The 23,519-nt window shown below is 46.4% G+C and overlaps 1 protein-coding gene across 1 annotated transcript; it reads left to right on the forward strand.

The window, feature by feature from the left end:
• Positions 1 to 8,722: 8,722 nt before the first annotated feature.
• On the forward strand, positions 8,723 to 17,208 carry LOC133339143 (E3 ubiquitin/ISG15 ligase TRIM25-like). Its single transcript, XM_061547267.1, has 6 exons — positions 8,723 to 9,433; positions 11,570 to 11,665; positions 12,576 to 12,809; positions 14,778 to 14,800; positions 15,204 to 15,298; positions 16,589 to 17,208. The coding sequence occupies exons 1-6, from the start codon at positions 8,873 to 8,875 to the stop codon at positions 17,137 to 17,139; spliced, it is 1,560 nt and encodes a 519-aa protein (XP_061403251.1). The 5' UTR covers positions 8,723 to 8,872; the 3' UTR covers positions 17,140 to 17,208.
• Positions 17,209 to 23,519: the final 6,311 nt, after the last annotated feature.

Below are 23,519 nucleotides of genomic sequence, written 5' to 3' on the forward strand. Positions count from 1 at the left end.
TATTTATTTACTAGAGTCCCGAGGCATGGCGAATGTGCGCCCACGTGCAAAGTGAATTAAATATGTTTTTAAACCAGCTCTCGTGTCTGTGTTTCTCTCTCTATGACTCCGCAATATTTGACCACGTTATTCCTTCCTATGTAAAACTGTCATCACTACACTCCCGACCATCACGTAGGGGCTGTCCGTAAATTACATCACGTATCTAGGGAGGGGGGGGGGGTCAGACATTTGTGACGATGTGTGACGAGAGGGGGGGGGGGGGGTTGAGAAATGTGACGTCACATCAAAATGCGCAACTTTAAATAAATACATACAACACGTTCGACTTAATTTAATAGACATTTTTTACAAATGTTTCCTCCTACAACATCAGAGTGCAGTGGCACATTAAATACGCACTACAATGACAAAAGTTTAAAGCGATTTGTAGCATGTTTTATATTTGGGGGGGCAGAGCTTTGTGACATCATATTTGAGGGGGGGTCTGACTTTTTGTGACGCCGTGTGACGAAGGGGGGGGGGGGTTAAAAATCGTTCAAAATCGCGTGACGTCATTTATGGACGTCCCCTTATCGGCAACTCCGGGCTCAGCAGACTTCGTGCAGACCCAGAATTACACTGGTCAACACACTTTTTCTGCGGTTTTAAGGTAATTTTGGGGTGCTGGTTTCAAATCTGGCATCAGTTTTGTCTATCACATCAGGTTTTTGAGATATCAAATATTGTATTTTCAATAAAAACTGCAGAAGAAAAATATTAAATAAATGTGGATATCTACTTAAAATGATATTATGAACACACTATCCTAAAAATACAGCACCATATTTTAACACTAAAGCAGTCACTGGCTCGCAACAACTTGCAATCATAAGTGACAGAGTTAATTCGGGTAAAATCAATGACAATGAGGTATGCCGATAGCATAAAAATGAGATGTGATAAAGCAAATCTGAGATCAGATTTAGAATCAGCACCCTGAAATTAGTCTAAAACAGCTGCAAAAGTCCAGGCCAGAAAAAAAAATTTTGTTGACCAGTGTTATGCTCCCTGCAGCAGTGCAGAAGATGGCCCTCTCCAGGCAAGGGGCAGGTTTACACGTGGGGGCAGGTTCCACGTGGCGTCATGCCGCATCTTCTGTGCGCTGAAACGGGATAAAATGAATCCGCGGCAGAATGAACGATATATCATGTTAATGGTGGAGACCCATATATCGAGTAATGGAACATTGTTTCGCCCATAAAAGGAAAACTGGAACGGGAATCAGAGGATTTTTACCGATCCAATGCTCGAGTAAACGGGAATCGACCGATTGTTTACAATACAAAGATCGAACGCTGCTTGATCTATGCTTGAACACACAAATATAGGTATTCAAAATATCACAGCTTGATCCATGCTTGATGCATGCTCTCACACATACACCACACGCGACCGCCTTTTTCTCCCTTGAACATCACAAAAACCAAGGTGCTCCATCAACTCAGAGCAAGATGGCAGCAAAAGCCATCTGCTCAATTCCTAATTTCCCTCTTCCATACCTTACCTCCCCTACCTCGCTCTCCTTCCCGTCCACCACTATCATTTGTTTTAGTTTTTATTTTGGCGACGTCTATTTTTGTTGTTGGAGGCGCCGCTTCCTGACCACGTCTCCTGCCTGCTCCTGCCCCCATTGGGCGTCCTCACAGCAGCCTGACTGCCAGCGGTTCCCCGCTGGGCCGCACCATCGCCGGTGCCTCGTGGCTTCCTCTCCGCTCTTTACGATCGGCGCTGTTCCCCTCCCGCATCTCTTGCCTGCCACCCGCGCCCACCACACGTCCGCTTGGTGGCCCGGTTGCCGGCGGTCGCCTGCCGGGCCACGTCAATGCCGGGCACGGAGGGAAGATTCGTGTCCATGGCAAGCGAGCTGGGCTGAGGCTGCACCTTCTACCTCGTCGTTGGCCCGGACTGAACTGCGCTGCTGCACTGCACAGACGTTGTGGACGTCTTCGGCGGTGCGATGGACTCGACTGCGGTGGCCCCCTTCTCCCTCCTGGCTCCAGCCCATTGCCACCCCCCTTTGTCTTCGCAATACAACGATACCTCATTGTTTTTTCAGCCACCCAAGCTTTCTGTCACCGCCCCCCCCCCCCCCCAGCTACGACCAGGCCTATCAAAACCCCTCTTTATCCATCCCTCTTTTTTTACTGTCATCAAAAGTACACCAGCACTTTACAATAACCCAATTCTTCATTTAATTCATCAAGCTATATACGATTTTAGAATTGCTGTAAAACATCTTCGTAAAGAAGCTATATAAATCTAATTAAGATTAGATAAGAACCGTGATTGAACCAGCCAAACATCACCCAACTATGTCGATGGAGAGGCCCTTGAATATGTGGAGTATTTCCCTGTTGACAAAACTTCTTATCTTATCCATCATGCTGTATGTGAGCGTATGCCAGCGTTATTGTTAAGTGCATTGATGCATCGTGGGTTACGTTTGTCTCCTTTTTGCGCAGGAGATCTACTGTAAGGAAGAAGTTACAGATGTGTCCAGGTACATTGCCGTCAGCTGTGCCGCTTAAATAAACTACAAATCGGCGTTTCCTGGTTCTATCGCAATATTGTATCCTCAAGGTAACGTGTTACTGATAATAAATGTTTCAGTGCTAAGGACAATGCTGATGATTATGGACACGGATTAAATGATAGAATTTGGAAAATTACAAAACGGATTGTCTCACATTTTTTTAATCCAAGTCCACATCTTAGAGACGAGTTGCGCAACCAAATCACTCGAAATCGTGTGACTTAGTCACCTGCAGCTGCTTTGTCAAAATCTGTGCACAACAAAACACAAATCTCAGTGACTACAATGTCTGCCCCCTTTTCTGGTTACCACAACTCCCCACCTGCATCTCGATTGTAACTTTATCACAATTCGGAACTGTGCAGCACGTGATGATGCAATACGTTGCTATGATTCGCTAAGGAGATCGATGCTTGAAAGTAATCTCGTTACACTGTGAGCAACATGTTGCAGAGACGTCCACATAGAAGCGATTCAGTTGCATACACCCGAGTTGCCAAGTTGCACGCAAATGATTGCTTGGGTGTCGACGCAACTTAACTTACGTCAAGTTGTGTTTTTTACAGAGCACAGTTCGTATAGATTTGAACAGTTGGCTACGTACAGTGTGAAACAAGTTCAACATATGTACGTGAATTATTGATCCCGTATCCTAACCACAATGCCATACACTGTCCATGTACAGCCCTTTTGTTAATCCACTGTTTGATGAGGGCCGCCGCAAGCTGTGCAGGTCGTGGGGGTTATTTGACTACGTTTAAGGATACACAATAGTCGTGTGGTATGGGTACGGATTTGAGGAATTACCTCCGTGCTTAAAGATTGGATCAGTGATGCAAAGTTGTGACAAAATTAGCATTTTTTTTATTTTTACAGTCCAATGTCGCATATCCGACTCGCTGGGGACTGAATCATTGGTGGCTTTGTGAAAAAGTCGGATGTGATTATAACGTTTTTAGAAACTGCCAGTTGCATTTTTAGGAACAAATAAGTTACTCGGCACCAACGAAGTGCAAACTTTTGAACGTGGGAAAATGTTTTATTGTACTTCAGAGATAAGCAGCTGTATGCTAGATTAAGAATGTGTGACTGCATGCGATAAGGTAAGATTTACAAACACCTTTGGAATGTATCGTTGCACCCTGCACAGTTACTGCTGAACTGGATGTGGGCAGTTTTGTTAGGGCGTACATTGTAAGAATATTTCAGACCAATTGTTGTTCTTTCACAATTACAACAATATTCGAAAAAAAATATTTAAAGCACGAATAGACGGCGACCTGAAACTCACAATCTCCCGCGCAATAAATAGTCTGGTTTCCATGAGGATTACCGTGCCACCACAGCTATGATGGATAATTATTTTTTCTTCAGTAACCTGCATAAAGGCCACTACTTCTGTGCACTATTCATTGCCTCGTCAAAAGCCTATGATACTGTTGACCATGATATTCTATGATAATTGGTTCTTTACCCTTCTATCTGGCAACAAAACTGACACCTTTTTACAAGGAGTCATGTTTGCATAGACCGCAATACCTGCAGTCATAAATACAAACAAAAGACATAACTCTGATAATGTGCACTGTCCTTGAAGTTGATTGGTCCACACCCGAGACAGCTTTCCTTAGAGCCTAGTCTCACATGGGTTGGACCAGAAGACGCCAAAAGGCGCACAACTCAAAGACAATGCACCATCAGAGTATGAGAGCTCGGGGCAAACATCTACACTATGGGGACCTCTTTTGCCAGTAAAAATATGATAATTGGTTCTTTACCCTTCTATCTGGCAACAAGGTGTCAGTTTTGTTGCCAGATAGAAGGGTAAAGAACCAATTATCATAATTTTACTGGCAAATGAGGTCCCCATAGTGTAGATGCTGACCCTATTTCCAGGCACAAAAGTTATGCTTCTTTCCAATGTCCATGTTGGTAAAGGACTAGTCAATGCAGCGATGGGACGGATAACTGACATCATATGGCTTATTTTCCGTTGAGCTCAGTTGTATGCAGAAGACATTCCATCATTAAAAATAGATTTTGGAGAGATTGCATTTCACTGAATTGAGCCGATGTCTGTCCAGTTCCTTGCCGAATATCCATTTGGAACAGCAGAAAGGCGCATGCTAACGCTCATCCTCTGTTGGGCTCCAACGGTCCACAAAATTCAGAGATCCAGCGTGAACTATACACCAAGCTTACAGGAAGCATTGTTTGCATCATAAAGGTACTGAATGAGATTAATGGACTAAGAGAATTGTCCTAATATAGTCAAGGATAGTAGATTTTTTTAATTATTTGAAACAGTTTTGATACTTTAACTCTAATATGTATAAAGAAATCTCAAACGTACAGAAATGTCATTCATACATTCATAACAATACAAACATACTAATTTAACTTTGCTATTTCATACATTTCAATTCAGCTTTTTGGGATATAGAAATTGTGAATGCATTGAAAGCAATTATTTAGACTAAAACGTATAAATAAATTAAGTCAAAACCTAGTTTTTGAATGCACATGCTTTTATTTCCAATCAAAAATAGAAAAATTAATTTGACCCCAGAATAAATTTAATTGATCTACTAAATAAAAGTGAGTGGTTTCCTTTCGATATGATACATTTATTTATGCCAGCCACCTACTTAATTCAAATTTAATAAATCCTGGGGTCAAAATAATGTATTTTCTTCGTTTGAATGCAAATAAAAGTAAGTGCATTGAAAAACTAGTTTTTTAACCTAATTTCATTTGTGTTGTTCTCTGCCCCCTGAACAATGCCCATTCTGTTGGAATATGCGCTGATGCCTACTAAATTGTCTGGTGAGTCTATGGGTTTCTGTGTTGTGAGTCTATGGGTGTCAATGTGAAACTAGAAAAGCGTCAAGCATGGGCTCGTTAACGTGCACCGTGTAGAAGACGGTGGTTTCAGGTGTTGGTGGGTTGTGGTCATTGTAGTAATTCATCGCTTTGTTACAATGTGGCTTTATTATGAAAAGGTTTATGGGCAGCTCCACGAGGAGTTTATTTCTTTATCCAGTTGAGAGTGACTAAGTCGGTGCGTGAGATGGTGAGTGAATGTTTGAAATAGAGCACGAGCGAATTAATGGGTGAGTGAGTGAGTGCGTGAGGTGATTTTAAGGTGAGGTATGTGAGGGTGAAGTGAGTTGAGATGGTGAGGATGAGATGAGTTGAAAAAAAGTTAGTTGAATTGAGGTGAGATGAGGTGTGTGAGAATGAGGTGAGATGATATGATTTTACAAGAGGTTATTTGAGATTAGGTGAGTTGACATGAGGTTTGTTGAAATGAACTTTGACCAGCAACCTCTGGCACCGAGACGTCGGCACTTTTCAGGGCGCGTCTTGTGACATGCATATGTGGGCGAGTGGGATTGTGCATGAGTGAGTGATATGGTGGTTGAGTGAGTGAGTGGGTGAGGTAATAAGTGAGTCGGTGAGGTAATGAGTGAGTAGGTGAGTGAATGAGTGAGTGGGTGAGTGAATGAGTGAGTGGGTGAATAAGTTACTAAGATCCTGAGTGAGTGAATGAGTGAGCAAATGCCTGAGATGGTGGGTGTGTTCATGAGTGAATTAATGGGTGAATATGTGAGTGGGTGAATTAGTGCCTAAGGTGGTTAAGTGAGATAGTGGTGAGTGATTGGGTGAGTGATAAGTGAGTTGGTGGGTCAGTGAATGAGTGAATGAAGGGGTAATTGAGTGACAGAAATGGCGAGAGGGTGAAATAGCGAGATGGTAGATAAGTGAGTGAGATGAAGAGTGAGTGAATGACGAAGTGAATGGATGAGTTGGTGAGATTGTGAGTAAATGAGTTGAGGACAGGGTGCTATGGTGTCGTTTGAGTCCCTGTCTCTCTGTGCCTCTTTCTCCCTGTACTCAATCTCGTTATCGATCCTTATTCCTCTTTGGACCCTCCACTGAATAAACACCCCCTGTACATTGAGCAGCACTGCCCATAGACTCAACACTGCCCATAGACTCAATGCTGCCCAAAGACTCAACACTGTTCATAGACTCTACACTGACCCTGCCCAAAGACTCAACACTGTTCATAGACTCTACACTGACCCTGTACATGAAGCAGCCTCACTTCTTACCCTCTTTCTTTCTCTATAGTAAAGCCTGACCTCTTCTCCATTACCCTATCTCGTTGTCATGGATACAATATAACGTGGTTCACAGTGGTGTTCAATGATGGTACAGTAGTCTGACTCGACTGGTTTCCGGTCCATTTGAAACTGAAATTATCTGGATGTGACTAGAGACCAGGTGGCCAAAACACATTGGCACCTTCCAGTATACAAGGGGGTTGACTGTTAGAGCAGCACCAACAAAAGAAGCAGCACCAGCGGGAGAAGCAGCAGCCACAGTGGAGGAGGCAATGGCACCAGCGGGGGCTGCAGCAGCACCAGCAGCAGTGAGCTGAGCGAGCAAGGCATCTCCCCCTGGGGTGGAAGCAAAGACCCCAATGCCTGGTGTGAAGATCAGAAGGGTGAAGGCAGGACTCAAGATCCAGCCCACTGTAGGCCTCTTGGACTGATGCCTAAAACCGCGGTGCTGGTTTCCCGGTCCCGTGGATTGAATACGTGGTACGGTTATTCAGGGATGTTCGCAGACTGTCTACAGTACATGTGGACAGTAGAGTTGGTTTTGGTGATGTGTGTGAAATGGTGAAACGCATAACGACCACCACTAATGAGATTGTGCGTGTGTGTGTATGTTGGGATTACACAGGGTCATAGGTGTGAGTGGGTTTAGATAGACCCGTGTGTCTGTGTTGAATTGTGTGTTCTGTGGATGTGGGGCCGTGTTCGTGGGCCTTCACACATCTCACTCTACTGTCTGTAACCTGGCCTAAGCACAGAAGTAAACTTGCTTAATCGCTTAAAAGCCTGGTCCATGGATGCCGTTGCTTATTCCGCATTGTGGAGCCGATCGGCCTGAAAAATAGGTCACCATGGTGGAGGTAATCATGTAGTGACGCTAGAGTTGTTTACCCACCGTCACATTCTTCCTCTTCCCTCCCCCTACCCTTTCGTAATCTCTAAGTATCCCCTATCGCAGTCACCCATTCCTCAGCCTCTAACACGTCCCTGCCATCCATACTGTATGATGTATCCTTTCTTTTTAACTATGTTAAGCACATTGAGAAAAGGTGTGCTCTGAATATAAAATAAGTTGTTGAGATGAGCACCGCTGTTGACAGACGCAGCGAGGCTCGCCGAGGCAGCGCTCAAGCCACCACTCGACTAGTGGATGGCGACGCGACTGCCCTCGAGGTCGCCATCTTTTTATAACGTATATGTCACTTTCAGCAAAGGGAAATCTGCGTAAATTGTCGTTCAACAAGTAAAGCCTCAATGAGTCACTTTTCAAATATTGCTTTGGGACGTTCAGCCAATTCCTCTTCAAATGTGCGAGAAACCCAATCACAACCCTGCAGCAGTTATTTTCGTTTCAGACTGTTGAGGACACCTGCAGTGCCCATGGAGGCCACGTGCTTTGAGTGGCGAGTCCCTGGCGGTGCACCGAGCCAGGCTCATTATTCGTGGCCAATGTTTTGGACAAACTTCATGAACCCTGTGGACCTCTTTGAGACTGAACTTAAGAAGAGTGGAACTTAGGCTGGAGGGACTTTTTCAACTGCAACTCCGTCGTCCTTTTTGGACTGTCTGGAAAGGACGCGCCAGGATTTGTTGGTGCTCAACTGTTCTGATATTCGTGTCTTTAAGGGTCACGATTATTTGGAGCTTGGTAGGTGAGTTCAACTTTGTTATGGGAAAACTTACGTCATCTCTGCGTGACGGTGGGGCTCGTGTGTTTGTGTAATTGGAGGGTAGCTGTTGATTGTTCAACCTTCACAGAAGTGTGTTGAGAATGAGATGAGTTGACACAAGGTGAGTTGACAATAGGTTAGTTGAGATGAGGTAAATTGAGATAAGGTGAGCTGAGTCTTTATTTAGCTACTTCTGGCACCGAGACGTCTCTGCCTGGTCAAAAGTCAACACATTCCAGGGCGCGCCTCATGATATGCAAATCAAACTAAAAGAGTTTGTACTTTAACCTGCCTAACATTTACGTGGCTTGTTCCTAGTTTAGTACCTCAGATGTCGCCAGAGACTGCCTGAGCTACAGCCAGAGACTGCGTGAGCTATAGCTAGATACTGCTGGAGCTACAGCCATTGACTGTCTGTGCTACAGCCAGCCTGCCTGAGCTACAGCCAGCGACTGCCTGAACAACAGCCAGCGCCTATCTCTGAGTGAAGCCACAGGACCATGGCGAGTGCAGCTCCCAGTGGTAAGGAGGCCCCAGGGGAGTTGACCTGCCCCATCTGCCTGGACGCCTTTCGCTGCCCCTGCACGCTCAGCTGCGGCCACTCGTTCTGCCTCGAGTGCATGGAGGGTGCTTGGGATGTGGTCGAGTCCTTCTCCTGCCCACAGTGCAGAGTGACTTTCCCTCAGAGGCCCAAGCTGAACAAGAACTTCACGCTCGCCAACCTGGTAGAGCAGCGCAGTGCCGCAGATAAAATGGCCACCGTGGTCTTGTGTGACTTCTGTAACGATGGCATGACCGCTGCCTCGAAGACCTGCCTCAGGTGTGATATGTCCTACTGTGTGACTCATGTAAAGCCTCATCAGGAGACCGCGAAGTTCAGGGACCACATTCTGGTGGATCCAGACACGAATCCTGAAGACCGCAATTGCAAGATGCACAGAAAGAAGATAAAGTTTTTCTGCCGTCAGGACAAGAGCTTGGTCTGCACAACCTGCACCATCGCAGGGGACCACAAGGGTCACGATGTGGCTACGCTGGAGGATGAGCACAAGACACGGGAGGTGAGACGGTCTGTGTGTGTGAGCGGGAGCCCCTCCTGCGTGAAGTCATCATTTTCATGTAATAACTGAACAAAAATATCTAACTAAATATTATATTATTCCTCTTTAAGCTGCCCATTGTTTATTCTAATTTTAACAACCTTGATTTCATTTCAGGTATGCTGAGGTGGTCATAGTGCAGAAATAATACAACCACATGTTATTATCAATCCTGTTATATGACAAATTTATAGATGTGCTCTTAGTATATTTTATAAAAATTAAGGACTTCAATGTGTAAAATGTTTTCTCAAAATGACGTGAGTGCATAGACCGTGGTGTATACAAAAAGTGGTTTGTGGTAGAGAGGAGCATTCACTAAAATGTAAACGAAATGTAGAACGACTGGGACTGGGTGAGCTGCAGTGCTCACCGCTTGGTAGCCTCGTGCCGGTCTGTGCCAGTTTAGCGCCGCACTCTACAGCAGCTACCGGGTCACTGGACGTGGCGTTCCAGAAATGTCACGTGATTTTGGCAGACCAAGTATATCGTGACCGTATTTATATTTTCATCAAGATGCTCTCTACCGAATTTCTCAGACATTCAACAGTGACATTGCAGCCCCTCCTTGTACCATGTTAAACTAAACTAAAACGAATTTTTATTTACCAAGTGAAGCTCACTGAGCTATGTAGCTTTTTTCAGAGGCAACCTGGCCACAAATGACAGCTCAACAAAGTGGCTTATCAGATCTAAATGTATGGCAGCCAAATACTCTAAACGCACCTTCCTAAACGTGGACAGAAAAACCGGAGGACCCAGAGAAAAATCCAAGCGACCATGGAGAGAGACATGCAAACTGCATATATGCAGACATCAGGCGCGGGTTCACACGCACGACCTCCTGTAGCAGGCAAGGCAGATAACAGGACCCTGCGGGGTGGGCTGGTAGGAACGAATAACCAAAGAATATAAACATAATGTATTATTACACTTGTTTAGCCAGGAAAGCCCCACTGAGTGAAAAGGTTTTTGTAGGGTCCTGCCAAGTGTTTGCAGTAGGGGGCGATGTTGCTACACCTAATCAGACCATACGAAGGGATAAATTGAGGCCTAGTTCTAGGCTTTAGGCCTAGCTGTAGGCTTTAGGGCGCTGTGAGTTAATTTTTAATTTAAATGTTTTAATTATTTATGTTAAAGCTTTAAATTTAAATTTTTCTATTTAAAAACATGAGGGAATGTTACATTGTTAAATATTAACCCCCTTTCACACACGTGGGGGTACGATACGAAGGGAGAGTTTCAGGCCTAGTTCTAGGCTTTAGGCCTAGCTGGAGGCTTTAGGGCGCCGTGAGTTAATTTTTGTATTGAAATGTTTTAATTATTAATGTAAAAGCTTTAAATGTAAATGTTTCTATTGAAAAACATGAGGGAATGTAACATTGTTAAACATTAACTCCCTTTCACACATGCGGGGGTAGGATACGAAAGGAGAGTTTCAGGCGTAGTTCTAGGCTTTAGGCCTCGCTGTAGGCTTTAGGGCGCTGTGAGTAAAATTTTAATTTCAAAGTTTTAATTAACAGCTATCTCAGGGAATTTTAAGGGAATGTTACACTTGTTTCGCCAGGAAAGCCTCACTGAGTCTAAAGGTTTTTGTAGGGTCATGCCAAGTGTTTGCAGTAGGGGGCAATATTGCTACACGGTCGGACGGACGGTCCGACGGACGGACGGACGAAATAATCTATTGGTGGCTGGTCCACTTCATTCCTACCAGTAACATTGTCACTCCCGTGCCCTGTCAATCCAGTCCTCATATAGCCCCGCCCACTATTATGGTAGCCCCGCCCACCACTCTAGTAGCCCCACCCACTGCTTAGTTAGCCCCACCCAATGATCAAGTAGCCCCACCCACTGCTCAAGTAGCTCCAACCACTACTCAGTACCACCCACTACACAGGTATCCCCACCCACTACTTAGGTAGCCCTGAACACGTTTTAACTCCTCGTGAAATCTGTTCCCTGCAGCCTTTGCTCCCCCAGCCTCCATCGCTGCACCGGGGCTACTGCCCCCGTCACTGTGGAGGGTTCGCGTGGAGCGGGGGTGAGAGGCGACGCTCAGAGAGTGAGTGGAGTCTCCCCTGGTGATGTCTCTCACAGAAACAAGTGGGAGAGGAGACGCGGGTGGTGCAGGAGAAGAGGAAGGAGGCGGAGGAGTCCGTGAGGCGGATGGAGGCCGCTCGCAAAGACGTGCAGGTACCGTGTCTGGGCCAGACTCTGTGACCCTGTGACTCCACTCTGAGTAGGGTTTGTGATAGAGGAGAACTCCATTCATTCACGTGGACTTCCATTGGCTCTAAACACATTGTGGGACTCAAGGCACAACGGTTAATACACATCAATAATCAGGATGAGAAAAGATGTGGTTTTCATCTCCGTTTGGAAACACAATCAGTGGTGGAAATTCAAGATTCCCATATCACCATACAGTTTACCACATCAATGACTGCGAACTATAGTGATCAGATGAGGTGGTATGTACCTCTTATCCAATTATCTGGTCGCAGAGTTGGTGGATCACACACAGACTATACTCTTTGGTTATTTCTGTAAAGTTACGTAGGTTTAACATTTAATAAATCACGAAGTTTCGGGCACAACACAAGCATCCGTCATCAGGATTTAGGGTGGCCAGGTGGCTGTATAGCAAGTGGTTTCATGAACCCCTCTCTTCATCCATACATATGTGATTTTTCTCTCACATTCAATACATCCATTTAAAGAGGAACTGGCCTACCTTCCCATTTCATTCAGGCTCTACATGCTGAAGGCAATTTACAGACTTCCCTTTGCTTCATGCGAAGGTAAACAAAGCATAGTCCTGATAGCCTTGCACAATGAGAATAGCACGGAAGCTAAATGTACTCATAATGGTATTTGATGATTTCATTGCCTCACAGCCCCCGCCAGTTAAGGCGAATCGTGTTGTAGTGAAAATGCACAGTGGCGTTATCAGATAAAGAGGAAGAAGGAGGCCTCAGTCCTGCAGACTCGTATCACTGTCTGGACACCTTCACAGTTGTACTCGGCTCACACCGACCTGAATGTCATTTCACAAAGGAACAGACATTTAATGAACAGAGATGGTATTTATTTCTCTTTGCAGGGATCCATGACAGTTGAAAAGGCCTCAATCTCGGTCAGATTCACCCACGCGAGAGCAGCGTTGGATGCGGAGGAGAAGGCGGCTTTAGAGCAAGCGGAGCAGAAAGGGCGTGAGCAGCTGTCCCAGATCGAGAAGAAGATCGCTCGCTACCAGCGCGAGATCAGCGAGCTCCAGGCAGCAGCCACTCGCCTGCAGGCCCTAGCGCAGGAGAGGGACTCGCTCGCGTTCCTGCAGGTGAGCGATGAGTCTCCAGTGTCGCTATTGGCACAGAGCCCTCTCACCAGCAGCAGCAGAGGGAGGCTCCTGAATGAGAGCTCGCTTCCACTGGGCTTGTGAACACAGCTCCACTCATTGATTCGCATCACAGCTCCAGTGACTGCCATTTGGAAGCCCAGCTCATATTTTCTCAGTTAAATGAATTATATTTCCTATTCTTTAACAGATTCCCATTAAGTTTGTTTCATTGTGATTATAATCTAAATGTTATTGGAATTGCATTTTTAAATAAACCTTACAATAACAGCAATAACAATGTACACGGTAATCATGATTTTCATCAGCCATGATCTATCCACTGATGGATGAAGGCCTCCCCAAGCGGTTGCCACATCTCTTGATGCCGCGATGCAACAATCCACCAGCGCCTGCTCACGAGCCGATGTCATCTCTGCTTCCTACTTTGTGTACCTCCTCTTGGATGCGCTACCTTCAATGTTCCTATTATGGAAGCTAAAATAAATACGAGGTCTCATACGCGTATTAATGACATTCTTGTGTATTCACTACCACTTCTGTAAGACCTGCCACGTGTGCATTGACGACAGAAATTAATCGCAACACTGATTAATATCAACTGGTCTCACTCTGAAATAGTTGCCCTGCAAATCAGTGTTGGTCCTCATAGGGGTGGCAAGATGTTAACTATCTCGCCTGGTATACCGAAGGTCGGGATTTTGATCCCAACACTGACGTCCTTACACATTGGAGTTTTCATGTCTCTTTCCATGGTCTCATAGATTTTTCCCTGGGTCCTCCAGTTTTTCACACGTGCGTTTAGAGTATTGAGCTGCTATAAATTCCCACGTGATGAACCACTTCGTGAGCTATCATTTGGGGCCAGGTCGCTTCTGAAGAGCTCTATCGCTCAGTGGGCCTTACATGTACATTTTTAAAATAGTAGTTTATATTTCGATTTAAAGCTTTCGTGACCGCAGGGATTCATCTTCTTGGTTCTTTCGGTAAAGTCACGTAGAAGGAAAATAATAAAATAATAAAAATAAAACATAATAAAATTATTCTCACGACGTTTCGGTCACAACGCAAGCAGCCGTCTTTAGGTGGAGAACAGGTCTGTCGAGAGACAGAGTCTGAATGGCACGCCCCAGGCGTGGAGCGACTATTTATGCTGGGATGGAGGGGCGAAGAGCGTCTTGACAAAAAAAATTGCATATCAAGAGGAATTCGTTTAGCATTAGAAGACGTTACATCAGCAGAGGTTAGTGTAAATGCGATTGGTAATACCAATCGCATTTCCTTCTACGTGACTTTACCGAAAGAAACAAGAAGATAAATCCCTGCAGTCACGAAAGCTTTAAATCGAAATTTAACCTCCACTACGGGGTGGGTTTCCACAAAACTTTAAAATGCTTCAACAAGCTCCGGTATAAGAAGGCTCAGCTAATCGAGTCTCTCACCTTTCTGAAGAGATGCCGCGACTCTAAGGTAATAACAATCGCATTTACACTAACCTCTACTGCTGTAACTTCTTCTAATGCTAAACGAATTCCTCTTGATATGCAAATTATTTTGTCAAGACGCTCTTCGCCCCTCCATTTCAGCATAAATAGTCGCTCCACGCCTGGGGCGTGCCATTCAGACTCTTCTCTCGACAGACCTGTTCTCCACCTAAAGACGGCTGCTTGCGTTGTGGCCGAAACGTCGTGAGAATTATTTTATTATGTTTAATTTTTATTATTTTCCGTCTACGTGACTTTACGAAAGAACCAAGAAGATAGTAGTTTATAGTTGACTTTCAACTGGTCTCACTGAAATATTTGCCCCGTAAGTCAGTGTTGGTGATCATGGGGTCATAAGCAAATACTTTGGAGTTTACATTCCACCCACGGTGTTGCAGTGGGAACTCCACTGATCACAAGGGATTGGAGGTAGAGTCACAGTAACGCATCTCTCTTTCTCCCATAGGGGCACCTGGAGGAGACTTGCAGGTAAAGACGACTATCACTCACGACTCGACACACGACAACATGGGACTGAGTGTGGGGTGCGGGCAGTGAGACATTGGCTGTGTGGGGATGTTGTGTGTAGTGAATGCTCTGTGATGGTGCCGTATGTGGTGAAGCTCTGTGTGGTTATGCTGTGTGATGAGGCTGTGTGTGGTAATGCTGTGTGGTAATGCTGTGTGATTATGCTATGTGTGATGAAGCTGTGTTTTGATACCGTGCGTGGTTATGCTGTATGTGGTAATAGTAATTCTGTGTGGTGATTCTGTAATTGTGAGATGAGTGATTATGCTTTGTTTAATGAGTGCCTGTGAGATGGAGCTGTGATGATCCTGTGAGTGACGATGCTCTGCGTGAGACAGTAGCCATGTCTGTTCTGCTTTCACAGGACAGGGAGGGTTACAGCAGATCCACCCTCAGCTCCTACCCAAGAGGACATTGCCTCACTGAAAGTCCTGGAGACAACTGGAGTCAAACTCCTGTGTGAGTTATTCAGTGTGAATCATGGGTGATGGGGCCATCTTGACAATAAATTATCCCCATGTGTGTGCACGAGGTCGACTCAGACTCAAATAATTACCTGGTATGTTATTAACATCACCACTAGGGAGACAAAGGCGGCCAGGCGTAGTGCTGGCCACCCACCCCTTCGTGTGTCGTGCCAGCCTTCAACGGTGCTTATTTACCCCCACAGTCTGTAAAGGCTACACGGGGGATGTCTTTGTTTACATCCTGGAACCTGATGCGGTGTGTAAACAAACTCGCCACTAGGAGACCAAGGTGGGTGGGCGTGGTGCTGGCCATTCACCTCGTGTGCCATGCCAGCCTTCATAGACTCTCAAGGACAGCACTTGTCCCAATTGTCTGTGAAGGCTACACAGGGGATCTTTGTCTTTGTTCACATCCCATTGCAGGACCCTATTGAACAACACTATGAGACTCAGTGTGGTGTTCTTGGGTAAATAATCAGCATTACGAGCCAGAGGTAATTGTGATGTTGAGATGCAGTGTGTGCCTGTGAATGTGTCTATGCATTTGTGCATGGGGGAGCGGTGGCATAGTGGTTACCACGTTGCACTACGAACCCAGTTACCTGGGTTTGATTACCCGCCATGGCTAACATCAGTGGCAGGTGATACCTGATTCAGTTCTGGGCCTCTGCGAGGCAGTTTCAACCTCAAATGAGTTCCTTATGCTGGTAATGGTCATAATGATGGTGATAGTTGTCGTGATGAGGATGGTCGTAATTATGCTGTTAGTGATGTGAGTGATGGGAATGGTGATAGCATTGGTGATGGTGTTGTTCGTGGTGATGTCAGTGATGGTCGTGATGGTAATGATGGTGACATTGGAGATAATATAGGTGGTGATGGTTGTGATGGTTTTGCTGATGTCGCTGATGGTCGTAGTAATGATGATATTGGTTATGTTGATGCTGGTCGTGTTGGTTATTTTGGTGATAGTGATGAAGATGGTGGTGATGGGAATAGTGGTGATGGTAGTGATGGTGGTGATTGTTTGTGATGGTCCTAGTGGTGGTGCTTATTGCGATAGTGATGTTGTTGATGTTCATAGTGTTGATGTGGGTGATGGTGATGTATATGTTGTTGTCATCGATGATATTGATGACGAGGATGCTTGGTGATGTGTATGTTTGTGATGTTATTGTTGATGGTAAAGATAATGGTTGGTGATGGTAATGTTGATGTTGGTGATGGTGGATGATGGTGATGACAGTGTTCTGTAGTGATGTTGTCATCGCTGTTGTCACAGACGGATGCTCACCGACTCTGGACACAAACTCAGCTCATAACTACCTCCAGATCTCCTCGGATCTCAGGACGATGACGCTGACCGGTGGCGCCCAGGGTCGCCCCTATCACCTACACCGGTTTAATAGCTTTGCACAAGCCCTGTGCTGTGAGAGCTTCTCGTCGGGCCACCACTACTGGGAGGTGGACGTGGGGGACGTGGAGTGGTGGCGGGTGGGATTTGTGTACGGGACGATCCCACGGAAAGGGAGTGGTGCTGCACAGCGGCTGGGAGGGAGCAACGCGTCCTGGTGTTTAGAGAAATGTGATGACAACTTCTCAGTGTTTCATGGTGGAGTGAAGACCGCACTGTCGGTGAGGGGGGCCTCCTCCCCCCGCAGAATCGGGCTTCACCTGCACTGGGAGGGGGGGCTCCTGGCATTTCACCGCGCCGACTCCATGGAGGTGATCCACGAGGTTAGGCAGAGATTCTTGCAGCCTCTCTACCCTGGGATGTGGGTGTGGCGTTTTAATGAACCATTGAAGATCGTGGATCTGAGTCGTGCATCCTGAGGATTAGGACAGATAGAAACCCAATAAATCGAGACAGAAACTCAAAAAACCAAGACAGAAACCCAAGAAACAGAGGAGAGGGGGGATAGTGAGGAGAGGGCGAAGTGATAGTGAGGGGAAGGTGGAACGGAGGGTGAGGGAAGTTGAGCGTTAGGGGAGGGTGAGGTAAGGTGAGGGTTAGGGGAGGGTGGGCTGATGGGAGGGTGAGCTTAAAATTGAGGAGTGAGGTGAGCATGGAAGGGGAGAGTAAGGTTCAGGTTGGTGTGCGTGAGTGATGTCGCTGGTGCAGTACAAATCGCCGGTGTGGAAGTTTGAGGGATTTGAATTAAATCTGAGTGGGGAATCAGCGCAGCCCCAGAGTCTGTGTGGCCGCTCCTTCACCTGCAGTGCGTGCTCACGTCACCACGCCCCATCATCCCTGCGATTCACCATCATCACCCCATCATCATCCCATCATCACTATCATCAGCATCATCACCAACAGCATTATCACCACCACCATCACTATCATCATACACCATTACCATGATTACTTTCAAAACCACCAAAACCAACATAATCACCATCACCACCAACATCATCACAATAATCACAATCATCATCATCATTACCATCATCATGATCATCAATACCACAAAAACCACCATAATTATCATCACCAACATCATCATCACCACCATCACTATCACCGTGAAAACCATCATCACCTCATCACCATTATTACTACCACTACCACCTTCGTCACAATCATCGCCATCATCATTACCATCACCATTACTATCGTCACCGCCATCATCATCATCTCCCTTCCTCCTTCGCAAATCCCTTATCTCCACAAGAAACATTACAGACATAATACACACCACGTATCGTTTTAGTCACCACATTATTCGCAGGCACGGCCTTTTGGGAGTGCCTAATTGAAGCGGCATTTAGTTCAACGCAAGCAACAATGTCTCATCAGCAGCAGAGTCAGGCTCGCGTGAAGCAATGTATGATTGTTGAACTTATTTCGCATCGTACATAGCCAACGTACGTAGCCAACCAGGCTTATTGGAGGTGCAATGCTGGCGAATTTTCCAGATGTTCATCAGAATCAGGGTTTTATTCGCCATGAAAATTCGCACAGACAAGGAATTTACTTTGGCAGGAAGGTGCATACATTCAACATATAGGAATCTTAAATCTTAAATAAATCGTGCACAAGTCTAACTATACTAAATGTACAAAGTCTAACTAATACTAAGGGGCTAAAGTATGTAAAGGTTTTGAATAAAATAAAATATATAATATAAAATAGCTATAATATACAATATAAACATACAGAAATACGATTCCAAAGAACACAGGATGAGATGTTACTATCCTTTGTGCAAGCACTTCCAAGAGTTCATGAACAGTGAGCCTGGTGAAATTTAGGGAGCGCATCGTCAGTAGTGAACCTTTGGTTCCTAGGGTGTTTCGGCCTTTCATACTATACACCCTCCCCAAAGGCGGCCAGCAACAGGGTGATCAATCCTACGCTTGCGTCCCATTCCCAATTAGTCATAGGAGTTGCCTTGTTATTGATAGCCAACATCCCATGGGACTATGCATGGCAGGGGTGTCCTCCTCCCTGAGTCAAGCATTGTTGACTGCATACCTCCCGGCCCTCTCACTTTGGGGCCCAGTTGGGGTCTTTCCTCTTCATCCAGAGCCACTGACTGCTGCCTTCTGCCGCCTCCAATACAGCTCTGATTGCCGAACGCTGGCTCTGGCCCTTAATTCCCAGGTCTCTAAGCAGTCTGGTTGTAGTTGTTGCCACAAAACCTCTGCAGCCCACCTCCACTGGTCGGACTTCTGTGTTCCAGCCATGATGCCGTGCTTCGGCAGCTAGATCGGCATAGCGCCGATGTTTTCGCTCATAAGCCTCATCTACTGAGTCTTCCCAGGGTACTGTGAGCTCAATGATGAAGACCTTCTTGAGCGAACGGGACCAGAGCACCATGTCAGGTCTTAGGGTGGTGGTTGCGATCTCTGGAGGAAACACAAGTTGCCGGCCAATGTCAGCTAGCATTTTCCAGTCGCGGGCCAAGCGCAGCTGGTCTCGCTCTATTGGTGTAGAGCCGCTCTTCGGTGGTTTAGCCCCTTCGCGGACAAAGGTCGTCCGTAAGGGGTGTGATGCTGCTGGGGGTGGTAGGGAGTTGGTGGCAGCTCGCTTGTCCTCCAGGGCGGACGCAAGGTTTTTAAGGACTTGGTTGTGACGCCAAGTGTAGCGTCCTTGGGTGAGGCTTGTTTTACACCCTGTGAGAATGTGCCTGAGGTTGGCTGGCATGGAACAGAGGGCACAGTCCGGATCTTCACCATACCATTGGTGAAGATTAACTGGTGTTGGAAGGACGTCATATGTTGCTCTGATGGAAAAGCTGAACCGCCTCGCTTCCATGGCAAGGTGTCATTATGCAGATAAATTGTTAAAGTCAGTGTAAGCCCTTGGCCTTGTTGAAGAGGCCAGCAGCGGATGGGAAGAAACTGTTTTTGTGGCGTGAGGTTTTGGTCCTGATAGACCGAAGCCTTCTGCCGGAGGGGAGTAGCTGAAGCAGAGAGTGTCCAGGGTGGGAGGAGTCGGCCACAATCTTCCTCGCTCGCCTCAGGGTCCTCGAGGTGTGCAGGTCCTCGAGGGTAGGCAGATTGCAGCCAATCACCTTCTCAGCAGTGCGGACGATACGCTGCAGTCTGCTCTTGTCATTGTCAGTGGCAGCAGCGTACCAGATGGTGATGGAGAAGGTGAGGATGGACTCAATGATGGCTGTGTAGAAGTACACCATCATTGTCTTTGGCAGGTCGAATTTCTTCAGCTGCCGTAGAAAATACATCCTCTGTTGTGCTCTCTTTATGAGGGAGCTGATGTTCAGTTCCCACTTAAGGATAGTGCCCAGGAAGCGGAAGGACTCCACAGTGTTGACTGGGGAGTCGTACAGGGTGATGGGGGTGAGTGGGGCTGTATTCTTCCTGAAGTCCACAACCATCTCCACTGTCTTAAGAGCATTGAGCTCTAAGTTGTTCTGGCTACACCAGGTCACCAGGTTGTCAGCTTCCCACCTATAGTCAGACTCATCCCCACCAGAGATGAGCCCAATGAGGGTGGTGTCGTCTGCAAACTTCAAGAGTTTGACGGACGGATGACTGGAGGTGCAGCTGTCGGTGTACAGGGAGAAGAGCAGAGGGGAAAGGACGCAGCCCTGAGGAGATCCGGTGCTGATGGACCAGGAGTCAGAGACTTGTGTTCCCAGCTTAACGCACTGCTTCCTGTCGGACAGGAAGTCTGTGATCCACCTGCAGGTGGAGTCGGGCACGTTCAGCTGGGAGAGCTTGTCCTGAAGCAGGGCAGGGATGATGGTGTTGAAAGCAGAGCTGAAGTCCACAAACAGGATCCTGGCATAGGATGCTGGGGAGTCCAGGTGCTGTAGGGTGAAGTGGAGGGCCATGTTAACTGCATCGTCCACAGACCTGTTGGCTCTGTAGGCAAACTGCAGGGGGTCCAGGAGAGGGTCTGTGATAGCTTTGAGATGTGCCAGCACCAGGCACTCAAAAGACTTCATTACCACAGAGGTTAGGGCGACGGGTCTATAATCATTAAGTTGTTGGCCTTAGCTTTTTGGGCACAGGGATGATAGTGGAGGACTTGAGACAGGCTGGTACATGGCATGTCTCCAGTGAGGTGTTGAAGATGTTGGTGAACACTGGAGACAGCTGGTCAGCGCAGTGCTTGAGGGTCGCTGGAGAGACAGAGTCTGGCCCAGCTGCTTTGCGGGGGTTCTGCCTCTTGAAAAGTCTGTTAACCTCTCCCTCCTGAATTGAGTCATCGTTGTAGTGGGGGGAGGGGGGAGGCCTCTTGGGTGGGAAGGGGTAGTTCAGGACAGTCCAATTGTCTTTCAAATCTGCAGTAGAACTCGTTCAGGTCGTTGGCCAGGCGGGAGTTGTTAGTGGTGTGGGGGGCTCTGGGCTTGGTAGCGGCGTTCAAAATCCAGTAAATCCTTGTGGAAGCGCTCGCCTTGATCCTCCGAGTACACTCCCATGTTCTCCTTGAATGTATCAAGATGGGCATAAAGGATATGGGCTTTGAGGGACATCCTACAGCCCATTGTGCCGTAGTTCTTCACCAGCCTCAACCAGCTCCACATAGTTTTTGACCTTGTGTTTGCCCAGAAAGACAAAAAATCTGTGCCACAAAGCTATTCCAAGCCGCTTCCTCCTTGCTAGTGAGCTTCTTGTGGGATTCATTGCACTCCAGGATATTCTTTATCTGTGATCCGATGAAGACACCGGCTTTGACCTTTGCCTCAGACAGCTTAGTGAAGAAGTCTTGAAGGTACTTGAAGGCTGCCGACTCTTTATCTCCAGCTCTGACAAATTGTTTCATAAGGCCCAATTTGATGTGCAGCATTGGCATCAGCACCTTCCGGGGGTCCACCAATGGCTCCCACTTGCCGTTGTTCCTCCCCACAGAGAACTCGATCCGCTGTGGCCAGTCCCGCCTGTGGTAGTGCGCCTTGGTTGTCCCTGCTGTCCCAAAGGCAAATATAGCAGGGAAACTTGGTAAAACCTCCTTGGAGACCCATCAGGAATGCCATCATTTTGAAGTCTCCGATGACCTCCCAGCCGTACTCATCAGACTGCAAGTCGTCCAGCAAGGTATTGATGCTGTTGTAATCCTCTTTGAGGTGCACCGAGTGAGCCAGGGGAAGAGACGTGTACTTGTTACCATTAGGGAGCAGCACAGCTTTGAGGCTCCTGGATGAGCTGTCAATGAAGAGGCGCCACTTATTCTGGTTACAGGCGATTCTGATTGCCACAAACAGACTGGTCACATTGTGGCAGAAGAGCCCATCTTGACGGGTGAAGAAGCTGCAAAAAGGTTGGTGACGCTTCCTCTGATCTGCGACTTGCACACTTTCATCCAACAAGTTCCACTGCTTGAGCCTAGACGTCAAAAGCTCGGCATTGGTTTGGTGAGACCAAGATCTCTGATCAAGTCGTTGAGGTCTTTTTGGTTGGGGTAGTATGGTTTCTCTCCTCAGCTCCACCTCTGAAATTGTCATCTGGATCTACATCTTCCTTGCTCTCTGACTTGCTGCTCTCTTCTAAAGACGGCTGCTCTCTCTCTGGAGTGGGTACGGGGAGCTCATGGCAGTGTGTTACCGGGGTGATGGATGAAGAAAGGTCCTGATACGTGATAGCAGGTGCATTATTGCCAGTCCGACGTTTGGAAGGGTCCACCTTGCAAAAGTAGCAGTTGCTTGAGTGGTCACTGGGTTCCCCCCAAATTATTGGGATAGCGAACTTCATGGCTCTCTCTTCCCCTCTGTACCATCCTTCAAAAATAAATTTCACCCATGAATAATGTGTAAGAGAGTCTGACAACATTGTTCATGTTTATTTTTTTCAATAACATTGAAAATTGTAAAACATTTTAAAATTAAAAACTTTAACAATTAAAAAAATTTGAACAAATTTTATAATATAAAATTCTCAGCAACAATTGTACATCTTACCTTCCAGAGTTTTTTACATTGCTTGAAGGTGAAATGAGGTGCCCAGGGTTTGTCTTGATCCCCGACAGGCATGCCAAAATATGCCTTGTAGGTCTCACACATTTTAGCAGATCCTTCCACAGAGTACTTTTTCGCTCGTCTTGATAAATTGGCCACAGACATAGCAAAATGCGTCTGCCGGATGCTTGCAGCCTCTTGATGCCATCTTAGAAAAATGCAGATATGTATCCACTTAGGCAGCTGGAACTAAACTGAACTGGTGGGCTTAAGGCCCCTGTATTTATACTATTTATATTACTGGAAAGTTATATGTTCTAGAAGTTACTTGTAATTTACTCAGCACTGAATCTATCTTGAAAATATGTAAATTTCAAAATATCACTGACCTGGTCACAAAAGAAAAGGTTGTGGGGAATAGCCAATTCTGTACTTTTGAGGCATAAGCAATGAGTGTAATTCAGACGTGTTAAGAAAAAGTCATGAACTAATGATGACAGGTCTGCGGCGAAGAGGAGCGGGCACAACCCTCCGAGTGTTTGTAGGTGGTAGATATCTGCTCTGAACGTAGCTATGAGTTGTGAGCGCACAGTCAAGCTCTGATCGCTGCAGTCAGTTTTGCTCTGTTCATACAGCGACTTCAGACAAGCATTCTCAAATAACAGAGATAGCGGCATCTTGATCTGACGGACATTGAAAACTAATTTCTTTAGAACTGATTTTTGTGTTTGGTTTGTTGTCCTCACCCCGCACCTCTGATTAGCACGGTTGGCTATATACGGTGCGAAAGAAGTTCAACATACATACATAGAATCTGAATCAGCATCTTTATTTCAACTGGAGGAATCT

Source organism: Lethenteron reissneri, unplaced genomic scaffold (genome assembly GCF_015708825.2).
Source record: "Lethenteron reissneri isolate LAM-NWPU_2019-01 unplaced genomic scaffold, ASM1570882v1 scaffold_1640, whole genome shotgun sequence".
Classification (NCBI taxonomy): Eukaryota; Metazoa; Chordata; class Hyperoartia; order Petromyzontiformes; family Petromyzontidae; genus Lethenteron; species Lethenteron reissneri.